Consider the following 11,921-nt stretch of genomic DNA (forward strand, 5'->3'; position numbering starts at 1 on the left):
TGTGGCTGTCCTTGGGTTGTAGGTGTGGGCTTGATTGGTCCTCGATGGTAGGGTTTAGTGTCGGTGTGTACCCTGTGGGATTCGCTCCCCTTGACAGTAGCTTTCTTGTTCTCTGTAACTGCCATCCATTTGGCTCCAATCTCCCCTGCCTCAGTGAGATTTTTTGGTTTTCCATCTTGTATGTAGCGTGTAATGTCCTCAGGAACACCATCCAAGAACTGCTCCATCATTATCAGGAGCTGTAGGTCCTCTATGGATGTAACATTGGCTCCTGATAACCAGGAAAAATAATGCTTTTCAAGGTAGGAGGCGTGTTTTGGAAATGACACCTCTGGTTTCCATTTCTGGGCTCTGAAACGCTGACGGGCGTGATCAGGGGTTATGCCCATTCTGTATCTGGCCTTGGTTAGAAACAGTTTATAGTCGTTCATTTTGTCCCTAGGCATTTCATTTGCCACCAGTAATAATTCTCCGCAGAGCTGTGACCTCAGCTCTACCATGAATTGGTCTTCAGGGATCTTGTACCCAATGCAGACCCTTTCAAAGTTTTCTAAGAAGGCCTCAACGTCATCACCTGTCCTGTAGGCGGGAAATTTTTTCCAAGAAGGTTGATCAGTAGTTGGAAGAGGGGTTGGATTGGTTGGATCATTCTGCTTAGCCTTTGCTAATTCCAGATCTTTGTCCTTTAACTCCATTTGTCTTCTGTGCTCAGCCTCTTTGGCTCTGTGGTCAGCTTCTTGTCTCTCCCGCTCCCTCTTGTGGTTAGCTTCTTCGGCTCGTAGTTTCTCTATTTCTCTGTCTTTTAACTGCATTTGTCTCATGTGCTCAGCCTCCTTGGCTTTTTCTTTCATTTCCATCTCCTTGAGTTTTAATTGTAATTCCTGTTCTTGTAATTGCAGTTCTTTTTGTCTTGTTTCCAGTTTAGATGCGGCCTTGGCACTCATTGTGTCTGTGTCCTGGTGCTGGCCACACCCCTCTGCAGTCAATGTACTTCTGTGTTGCTTACTTCAATTGCTTGGGTTACAGTTTCTAACGCTGCCTATCACTGACTAAACAAAGAGAAATCAAATCTTTTGTTTTGCAAATTGTGTCTTGTGAATGTACTGCTTTGTACTGAGAAAGAGGAGCAAAAAAAAAAATTCTCTGTCCCTCTCTCTCCCTGAGCTGCTGTACTCAGTAGCCCAGCTGAAAGGCTGCTGCTAACAATACCTGCGAGAAAAGTCTGGTCTATTTCCCTGTGTTCTCCTGCCTCCTGAGAATTTCAAAAGACCCAGGAAAAAAAAATCTGGCTTGAGGTTTCCTCTCCCCCCCCCAAACCTGTTTTTCCCGCTGGACGGGAATCAGCTCTGACGAGCACTTCCCCCCACCTCAGGAATCCTGAGTGGTATCTCGTTTCACAATGGAGGAAAGCACCGCTTTATAAGGGAGGGCTTTGTAACAGAAAGCCCTGCAAGAACTGAAAATCCTTCTAACCCTGAAACTGCCTCAGAGTGCCTTTGGTAGAAAAGCCGTGCCTCTCTCTCTTGCTCCTCTGTGAGGGAGAAACCTCCCCATCTCCTTCCTCCCCTCTCTGCCCAGAGATAAGCTTGTCTCACCACCGAGAGAAAGCTTCTTAGCCCCCTCCCCCTGTATCCACAGTAGAAGGGATTTAATCAAATCTTTATAGAAAGAATTTATTAAAAGAAAAACAAGAAAATACACAATCTCTATGAGTCCAAGCTGGACATTCATAGGGTATAACCTTACTAATTTCTGGAGAGAATCCTCTCTTCTTCTCAGTACAAACAATACAGGCAGAATTAAGAATAATCAATAACAAACACACAGAATTGCAAACATAGGATTATCAGATGAGGACACAAAGTACCTTTCTAATACTCACTATCTTGACTAGAAGAAATTAGTTCAGAAAGATGGAAACTTGCAGAAGACTTGATTAAAACATCTGGACCCTTGTACCTCCAAACGGTTAAGAACAGCACACACCAGAACAGAGAGAAAAAGTTCCCTCCTAGGAATTTTAAATTCTCTTCCCTGATTGGTCCTCAGGTCAGGTGTTCACCAGGTACTATGTGTTAACCCTTTACAGGTGGAAACTTAACCCTTAACTAACTAAATATGACAGTCAAAGCTGTGTTCTTTGGGTGTTGAGAGCATTTTTATGCCACAGCAAATAGAATATATTTTAGACGCAACATTATAAGCATGTCCTTGTTCATTTTATCTCATGGAATAACATTTCTAAAACTGGACAAACAGATTTAAACAGAAGTAAAGGATTTTGTAAATTTTCTAGTCTCTCTATTTCTCGTGCAGACAGAAAGGTCATGCTGTCACTTCACAGATGTTCACTAGTATCAATTAGTGCACAGCGGAAAGTGTAAACTAGCATCTACTCCACCCTGCATAGGTGTTAGGTCACACTCTACCAGAGCAATGGCTACCTCCATTATAGCATGGTATGGATGTATTTCTATTGCAGAAATCTGTAGGGTTGTTGCTTGGAGCTCTGTACGTACATTTACATAGCTCTACTCCTTAGAGCTAGAATCTGCATTGGCTGCTCAGTTTGGTAGAGCACTACCTCAACTCCTAGTCAGTAGGACTCCAAATCTCACCTTCCAGTTATGGGGTACTGTTTGCCAAACCACCCCAGGAATGGGAATATGCAGCAGACACTTGAAGAAATGAAGATTACTTAGGGCTTGTCTTCGGGTACAGCGCTGCTGTAGCACTTTAGTGTAGACTCTCCTATGCTGACAGGAGAGCTTCTGGAGGATTGGCCAGATAAGATCTATATTCATACAAAGGTGCGGTCGTCAATATCACACATGTCAAGGGAGTCGGAGAGAAGCAGAATGCTGTTCCCCAGCTGTGTCAACATTTCTACAGAGCCAGGCTCGGTAACCAGAGAGAAATCTGTTCAATAGACTAGTTCTGTGATGAGCTGCCTCTGGAGCTGAAGACATTTTGAGCTAGTGTCTTGTATTTGGGATTAGGCGCAAACCTGATTTCTAATCTCACTTCTGCCACTGACTTGCTGTGTGACCAGGGTCATTGCCTTCAGGTTTCCATGCCTCAGCTGACCCACCTGCAAAGTGGGGGTGATTTTGCCTGGCTGCTGCACAGGGATGTTGTGCAAATGAATTAGCGTCTGTACAAGCTTTCAGAAGATGTAAAGCCCCATGTACGTTAATATGTAGGTTGCAATCAGGTTGATCTCTGGGGAAGCTAAAGGACCGTTGGAGAGGATCTGATCATTAGAATGGTTGTTTTTGGCACAGTGTGAGCTGCTTTTGTGAGAGGGAGACGTTACCAGCATGAGGGATGACAGTACTGAAGAGCCAAGAGTCTGAGCTGAGTGCAGGTCCTGGCTAACCCTGGCATAGTCCTCCCTAGTTTGTTGAGAAACAAAAGAACGTCTAAGATCCCTAGAGAATGGAGAGACAGAGCAGTAATGGGCCTATGTGCTGGAGTCTGGGGGCGCATCACTGCCATCTCTAATGTGCCCTTCTGGACATTGGTAAAGCATCAGTGCTTCTAACTTGCTGCCTTCCTCCTCCTCACCACATTCTCTTTTTAAGGCTTTTGGGGAGTTCTTCATTCTTATGAAAGTGAGGCAGTGATCTAGCACAGTACGTTGTCCACGTTTCACCTCCATTGCTTTGCTCAGAGACAGCCCTCTGGAACAATGTCGGCCCTTTGAATATGTGCTTGGGACCCTAGGGCCAATGTCTACAAAACCACATCCACACCGTACAGTACTTTCAAGGGGAACCAGTACTAGGAGACCTTGTCTTAATGCTTCGGTGGGGTGGATAGTCAAACCTACAGCCAACCCATCTGACTTCTTTACGCTTGCCGTAATCAGGCTGGGCAGCTGGGTCCCCAGAGATGAGGTTGGAGCATTAACTCACTTTGCCAGGAAACCCCTTAGGTGCCATTACATTAAAATAATTAGGCTCGTGTGAGATCCTGTTTGAAGCAAGACTTGCTGCATCCTTACAGGCAAGCTAACCAGGTCAGCTTTATGGGACAAGCCTGGCATGCGAACAGCTTTGCACAGAACTAGGAAACTTGGCAGAATAATTCCAAATAGGAGGCCAACATTCAGGACCAAATAAACGTTGGAATTCTGCAAAATCAATCAATAAAAATCCCTTGGCTGGTTCTATAGACCTGGTGTGACAGTCAGGGCTGGCAGTCAGGAGCGCCGGCAGCCTTTTTGGCGCCCTAGGCGGCGGAAGGTCCCACCTCCGAAATACCGCTGCCGACTGTGGCGGCCGAACATCCGCGGCGGCCGAACATCCGGCCGCTGCGGTCGCCACCCCGCAAATGTCAGTGCCTCAGGCGACCGCCTAGGTCGCCTAATGGGTTGCCCCAGCCCTGCCGTCAGTAATAGGCAGAGTTGGGGTAGGGAGGCTGCAGCTACTTGTGCTGCTGTCCATATAGACCAGGCAACCTTTGATTCTTCAGCCCAAAGGGGAACTCCCGTGCAATTGTTTTGTAAATTGCAGAATTTGACCTTGGTTCCCCCCCCCATTACACTGATGGCGCAGACCGCAGGAGGGGAGCCCCCAGTACAGAAAGAGGTGGGAGGAAAGAGGTGCCCACCAGGTGCCATTGCAGAGCTTGGCAGGGAGTGGCTATTCCGAGGGAAGTTTGTCTTTGCAAAGCCAAGCCTCCATCAAAACACGCAGGGGGCGTTTTGCTTCCAACCCCCTGTGAACTGAACAACAGAGCTGATTTGATGGACACCATCAAAAATGAAACCCTGCAGGGTACACGTAGCTATAGCAGAGATACGCAAGCCTGGGTCAAAATGTACCTTTATGCCCCTGCCTGCATAGGAGCCACATAAACACAGTTGGAGCCCCATAGTGTTTTGGTGGACCCAGGTCTTGTTAAGCCTGAATTCATCCATGTGGGGAGATCTGGCAATGCCGACTTGCTTAGGAGCCTGAGGCCTTTCCAAGTACAACTGTGCATTTGCAGATGACTTAGGAATTGGCCCTGAGAACCAGCTCTAAGATACGATTAATGGAAGGAGACAGTCGCTTTTTGTTCCACTGCTTCAGGGAACAGGCTGTCAGAGGCTGGCTACAGCTCAGTGAGTTCCCAAACATCAAAACGATGACAGATCTCATAACAGCTTCACAGTGACAGGAGACATGTAGCAAAAGATGCCCTGCATTGTAGCAGTGCCGACCCCATTCTACAGCCGGATCTGGCTAGGAGAAAAAACTACTCCTTTCCTTACATTTACGCTTTTATTATGAATGTAGAGATTTATTGATGGATTGTTCAGCCATGTCGCTACCAATATAGAGATCTAAAAGAATTCATAAAATTGTTTTTTACGTCTGTCTGCTTTGGTCCCTTTTCACACTCCTCACTTCATAGTCTTGTCAATTAGTCCTTTGGGGGCTAGATAAAACACTACCCATGGCTATCCTTTAATCATCACCACTTTTGATCCCTGTTCTTTGCATTTGATCTGTAAGATCATTAACTTCTGCTTGCTCTTCCTTGGGAACAGCAGCCTCTGTTTCCGGTACTGCTTCCAATCTGGGCACTGCTTTAAACTCGGTTTTGTAATCTGGTCTGTTTGGCTTCGATTCCCCCAGGGGGTCTATTTCCTGTTTGTGCTCTGACTTCAACTCTCTGAGATTCCGAGAACACTCTCCTTCTTTTACAGGTGAAGTTGCCAAAGGAACTCTGGGTTTTGGAGCCTGCATCCACATGTGATTAAAAACTTCCTCTATGTGCAACCTCCGAGCCACGTCCGGCTGCAGCATGCGGTAAATAAGATCTTTGCACTCAACTGTCAAGCTTTTGGACTTGGGAAAGTGCACTCTGTGTTCTTTCTGAATCTTTAGCATTTTTCCAATGTTTGAGTCGTCATATGGCATTGATCCACAGACCATTATAAACAGAATGACACCCAGACTCCATATGTCATAAATCTTAGGCTGATAGGGAATGCCCTGTAACACTTCAGGGGCTGCATATGCAGCAGAACCACAGAAAGTTTTACTGAGAATAGGCTTGCCATTTTCATCTCGAGTCAGTCGTCTGGAAAAGCCAAAGTCTGACAGTTTGATATTGAAGTCTTTGTCTAGAAGGAGGTTCTCACATTTCAAATCCCTGTGGACTACATCCAAATCGTGGCAGTACTTGATGGCAGAAGACAGCTGGCAAAACATCTTGCGAGCTACATCCTCTGAGATGGCGCCTCTGCTCTTGATGAACTCCAGTAAGTCTCCTTGTACGCCAAGCTCCATCACGATGTAGACTTTGCTGTCGGACGTCTCAAAAATCTCATAGGTCTTGACAATTGCGCGGTGATTCACTTTGGCCAAAATCTCTATTTCCCTGGGGAGAAATCTTTCCAGGAAGTCACGAGGAGCTTTTTTCTTGTTGATTATCTTCACGGCCACGTTGAATTTCAGTCGATCAGAGTAGGCAGATTTCACTTTAGCGTATGACCCTTCTCCCAGATTGATTCCCAAGACATAGCCTCTCTTTTTAAGGATTGCAGCATCATCCATGGTGCCAGAGGCAACAAGAGATTCCTAAACTGAAATTGACTGTGCATCACACACGCTAACAGCTTGTTCTCGTACATTCCATGGTGGTCTTCTGAGATACCCTAGTTCTCTTTAGTTGGATGATGTAGAACCTTTAGCATTGTTCTGTATGTGATGTGGGCATATGACATCATAAAGCAGAGCTGATATTAGTGGTGACTGAATGTATAAAATATGACTTATTTCCCACAAAACTAGCTGGACAGGGAAGGGAAATAAGGAGGCCTGGAAGAGATTTTTAGCTGAATGGAGACACTGAAAAAGGTTGATTCCTTGATATTTTATGGAGGAAGAAGAGGCAGGATTTGGATACAGTGTAGATATATGGGGCAAAGGAGAGGGAAAAGTGAAAGAGGATCCTTCAGTTATGAGCCTGAGTGGACAAGAGGAGAAGGGGGCGGTGTTAACAGTGACAGAGAATGAAGGGAGTGCTGTGTATTTTGGAGGGAAAATAAGGCATTCAGATTTGGCCATGTCAGCGTTTTGATAGTGCTAGGAGATCCAGGATGAGATGTGGGATTGGATAATGCCTCTTTGCATGGAATGTGATCAGTATTGCCAATAAAAATGGGAAGTCCAAGAGAATTATTTCTAATATAAAAAAGCCGTGAATCCCACCCAGCAACTTTCAGGCCATAAAGAAGTAAAGACAAGAACAAATCACAACTTGTTTTTTCTTTGCAGGTCACTGGTAAGACAATGGTGAATGGTAAAAAACCCATTTTCCAACACACAGGAATGAATAACACGGTGAGACTAATCTGGCAACACAGCGGGTGCTCAGTGTAAACATCCAGACCAGCTGATGCAGTCCTGACTTGAGCAACGGTCATGGATGGAACATGGAATCTTACCGGTATTTGAATCTGGGTCTTGTAAAAACAGTGTTGTAGCCTCATGTGTCAGGCCCGGGTTTATGATTCTTGTGGTGGAAGTGCAGGAGTGAGAGGCATGGGCTCTAATTCTAGACTTCTTTTGTGACTTTGAGCAAATTCATTAATCTCTCCCTGCCTCATTTTCCTCCTCTGTAAAATCTATGTTGAAATCCAGCCACTATGGCCCCCATCGCCCGGGACCATCATAACTGGTTGCCTCCCAATCTTTTCATGTCTTTCCCCCCTCACAAACACCCCTGTGAGGTAGGGAAGTGCTAATATCCCTATTGTGTAGATAGCCTTTGTGTGTCTCCTTTTCCTTAGTGACTTGCACAAAGTCACACAAGAAGTTTACGTCAGAGCAGGGAACTGAACCTAGTACTTTAACCCCTGGACCATCCTTCCTTGTTGGAGAGGACGTTACTTTCCTATATCAGCAGGTTGTTGAGGCCAAACTACGCTGATGTTTGTCATGAGGGTTGAGATCCTCTGATATTAGGGACTATGCTATAAAAGTGCAAAGCACCATTATAGAGTTGCTTGAGAACGGTTTCATAGTTTAGATTGTAAACAGGATTTAGGTTGAAACACAGCTCCACTTCCCTGCTTACTTAGCTCAGAAAGGTTTTGTAATTAATTCCACAGGATGGCAGAATTTTTCTGTGGAAGTTTGCAAAGGAAATCGATCAGTTGACTTTTGAGAGCGGGTCATTTTTAAACACTTGGTATTTTAAAGACCTTTCCGGGGTCTGTTACCTTTTCATTTTAAACTCTGATCCACAGTCACTGGGCTTTGGACATGCTCTGGTCTGACTGCAGCCAGATTGCTAATATTCATCTCTAGGAAATGACCCTTTGACCGAGACTCCAAGCTGGAATTAGGTCTAGATGCTCAACTCTGATCTCCTCCTCTGTAGGCAGAAGGATCATTTACTTCCCCTCAGAATAACGCCCCAAACCCTCGCCAACTCTGATTTAACTTAAAGACAGTCCGTTAACTGAACAGGGAGAACGGAGAGGGAGTAAATAAACGTAAATTGCAAAGCCGTGTCAGAGTCGAAGGTTACACGCAACCTTGCTGGGGAGGCAGAAATTCGATTGAACAGGCGGGGCTAATCGTACAGGTTGTGTAGAGATCAATGAATCTTAGCATGAGATCAGCCATGTCCCTACTTGGCCTTCTGAGCTGAACTTTCCTGTTCTTGCTCCACATCTGGCTCCCATGTGTCCCCTAGTTTGATCTCTGCTTCTTTCGCTCGCTCTCATCCCCTGCCTCCCCCCGCTTTTCTAGTCAAGTGATTCACTTTTGTTCCTGTCCACTGGTTGACTCCTGTTCCTGCTGCCTGATGGTTTAGTATTCTCCCTAGCCTTCCTTGGATCTAGCTTTCTAGACCAGTGGTTCTCAACTAGGGGTCTGGGGCCCACTGGGGGCCCCCGAGGTTTAAGGGGGTCCACCAAGCAAGGTTGGCATTAGACTTGCTGTGGCCCAGGGCAGAAAGCTGAAGCCTGGGGTTCCAAGCCCCCCCACCCAGGGCTGAAGCTGAAACCTGAGCAAATTAGCTTCACAAGACCCTGGGGGGTATGGGGCCCTGGGCAACTGCCCTTCTTGCTACCCACTAACGCTGGCCCAGCCTTTTGTATGCAGAAAGCCAGTTGTTGTGGCACAGACGGACTGTGGAGTTTTTATAGCAGGGGGTGGGGGGAACTCAGAAAGAAAAAAGTCAAAAACCCCTGATCTAGACCAGTCTTTTGTCTGAATCAAGAAAAAAAATCCAGACATAGTGACTCTTCTCTGTGCAGATTCTGTGTTAGCTCTTTAACTAGGCCGTATGACATTCCTGATCATTCTATCAACTGTTGCTGATTTTTCAGACCATGCCTCTGATTTAACAATGAATTAGATTATAACCTCAAAATCTCATCACAAGATGGTTATGGAAAACAATATGGAAAACAGAGTGATAAGCATCCTTTGTTATCCCTGTTTGGTTCTCTGTCCTGTGGCCAAATGGTCAGTATCTAACATGCCAAAACCTCAGCATGTACCAGTTTGATGGGAGCTGATTCAGCTGGAAAAAAAAGGTTCTTAACATTTGAAATTTCCAGATTCCACCATTTAAAATAAGCGATGGGCCTATGTGACATTCTGTACGTCGGGAGAACACCCAGCCACCCCCATGTTCATCCTTATATTAGGATTGTGTGGTATCTAATGCAAAGTTTGTCATGTTGGGTGTCTTCGGAAGGCTCATGATGCACTGAGCATGGTTGTTATAGTCATGTTTGTTATCGGTTGTAATTTCATGTATATAGTTATGAGGCTGAGAATGTGTCCTCATGGCTTAAAGCAAGCCCAGGCAAAGACTCTGCAGAGCAGAGGGGCAGTTCACACCTCATCAGGGCATGTATGGGACGAACCCAGCCTAGCCTCACAGGAACAAAGGACACTGGCCTAGGCAACAACACAGGATCTGTTGGACTCTCCAGTGAGTCACCCCCCTTCCTTTGGTCAGTTTGGGGCTGCGATGAGGTAATGCTCACCTGACTCTGAAGAGGGGATGTGCAAAGCAAAGAGGGAAGAAAGGACATGATACAAGGGAGAGACGTTTGCTGTGCTCTTCCTCTTTCTTCCACCTACATCTACAGAAACTCCCCTTGGGAGAACAAGCCTGGTGCATATCAATGTCTTTGTTAAATGGACGAACTCATATAAGCTTGCAGCGTCCAGCGGGCATAACTGGTCACTGCAAGATGGAGGTTCCTAGGGTTGTGTCTGGGACTGGAGATATTGGCTAGTGGCGTTCGGTTGCACAATCCAAGGAGCAGCTTACATGCCAGAGGCTGTGCGGGGACAGCCCAGGAGTGGGGGTTCTCACGGCAGAGCAGGGTAAGGCTGGCTCCCAGAGTTAAGGACTGGAGTGACCTAGCAGATCACCGGTCCAGATAACACCAGAGGGGAACGTCCCAGCCTAATCCTGCGAGATACCGAGTACTCTGCCGTTGACTTCAGCGACTCTCTTCTTCTGACCCGTGGGAGGAGTTTCTGTAGGGTAATAACTTTATGTGGGGGGGTGGGGGAAGGAAGAGGGGCAGCCTGGTGTGAACAAGTCTCTAAGCAAGTGCCCTCCTGCAAACATTGCCCATTAAAGCTGATATGCTGAACAGCTCCTGTTGCTTCCTCATCTATCTACTGTTCAAAAGTGTGGGGAGGTTTATGCAGAACCAAGGGCTGATCCCCAGAGTTCCCTGAGTACCTGCCAATTCCATTTGAAATCAGTGGGATTTTCAAGCGCTCAGCACTTTTTCAGTCTAGGCCTACACAGAAAAAGGTGCATGCGAAATTAATTAATGTTTTTAATTGTTACTTTACCACAGAGACACAGCCACATTTTCTTTAATATCTTGAGTCAAGCACACACAATACTTTAGTCATTTACCTCATAGTTCAAGGAAGACTTTGATCATTCACTTATGAACTTTTCATACCTTACACAGCAAGACCAGCCTAAAATGTAGGAACAGTGAAATCAGCGCACAACTGGGTAAGAACTACAGAACAGTAACAGCCAAAAAGGGAGGCCAAGGACTTGTAAAACTTTGAGTGGCCAATATTTAAATGAAATGCTTGCATTGACTGACAGTTTTTCTGGGCATTGTTAGCTAGCTACAGATTGTGTATGCAATGTATGCACCACATTTTCTGCTTGTTTCATAAGCTTAGTGCATGTATTTTATCTTAATTCTGACATTGCTAAAATATGTATTTGTATTCTAATCTAAAATAATTGGAAAGATGATTATTTTCTGGCACTCTGGAATAATGAAATCTTTACGTTAGTGACAGTGCGCCCAGTTTTAGGAATGGGTAAAGCCCTGTCTGCACTACGTGGCTTAGTTGTGGATGCAGAATCTGGCATTATATTAAACCGGCCAAGTAAAGTAGCTTATAACAAATGTTTGAAAATATCTTGGCGTTCCAGCCTCCTGAGAATTACTTCAGACACTGAGTGGGGCCAGCAATGAGTGACTTGATCTTAAACTACAGTGACTTGGGGACAATGCAGAGTCCACTGAATGCACAGTGCACGCAAAGTCTATGGTGTGTATTTATTAGACAGCACAAATCCTTGTGCATTAGGGTAAAATGTCAACGCTGAATTAAACAGGGCTTTTGAGACCACTGTTATTAACGAAGATAAATATTTTAGCAGCAGCACCCTGCAGGGAGACTCATGTTAAAAAAATCCATCACTAGATTACAGGGAAGTGGGGATGATTTTCCTGCCTCAGGTGGACTTTGCTAAATCATCCCTGCCAGAGGTGACATATCACTGGGCATTGTAAAACTACTTCAGCAGATTCAGTTTGTCTTTGGAATGGACCAGATTGCGCCAAGTGTGGCATATTAACGAAGAATGCCTTGGGAAGGGGATAGCTAGACTAGACCCCTCCCGCC

General features: G+C 45.6%; 2 protein-coding genes across 4 annotated transcripts in view; one reads left to right on the forward strand and one right to left on the reverse strand.

The window, feature by feature from the left end:
* Positions 1-11,921, forward strand: part of DGCR2 (DiGeorge syndrome critical region gene 2) — a 97,922-nt gene that overhangs the window by 12,277 nt on the left and 73,724 nt on the right. For 2 of the 3 annotated variants that reach the window (XM_039505596.1, XM_039505597.1), the window contains exon 2: positions 7,275-7,446. In XM_039505596.1, coding sequence (XP_039361530.1) covers positions 7,422-7,446 — 25 coding nt within the window. In that variant the 5' untranslated portion in view covers positions 7,275-7,421. The remainder of the gene's footprint in view (positions 1-7,274; positions 7,447-11,921) is intronic. The other variant, XM_039505595.1, reaches the window with a different exon arrangement.
* LOC120386358 (testis-specific serine/threonine-protein kinase 2-like) lies at positions 5,257-6,697 on the reverse strand. Its single transcript, XM_039505599.1, has one exon. The coding sequence runs from the start codon at positions 6,549-6,551 to the stop codon at positions 5,457-5,459; it is 1,095 nt and encodes a 364-aa protein (XP_039361533.1). The 5' UTR covers positions 6,552-6,697; the 3' UTR covers positions 5,257-5,456.

Source organism: Mauremys reevesii, linkage group 18 (assembly GCF_016161935.1).
Source record: "Mauremys reevesii isolate NIE-2019 linkage group 18, ASM1616193v1, whole genome shotgun sequence".
Taxonomy (NCBI): Eukaryota; Metazoa; Chordata; order Testudines; family Geoemydidae; genus Mauremys; species Mauremys reevesii.

Bases quoted from the DNA above. Each gene is read 5' to 3' on its own strand.
- LOC120386358 (XM_039505599.1), bottom strand. From the start codon at position 6,551: ATGGATGATGCTGCAATCCTTAAAAAGAGAGGCTATGTCTTGGGAATC.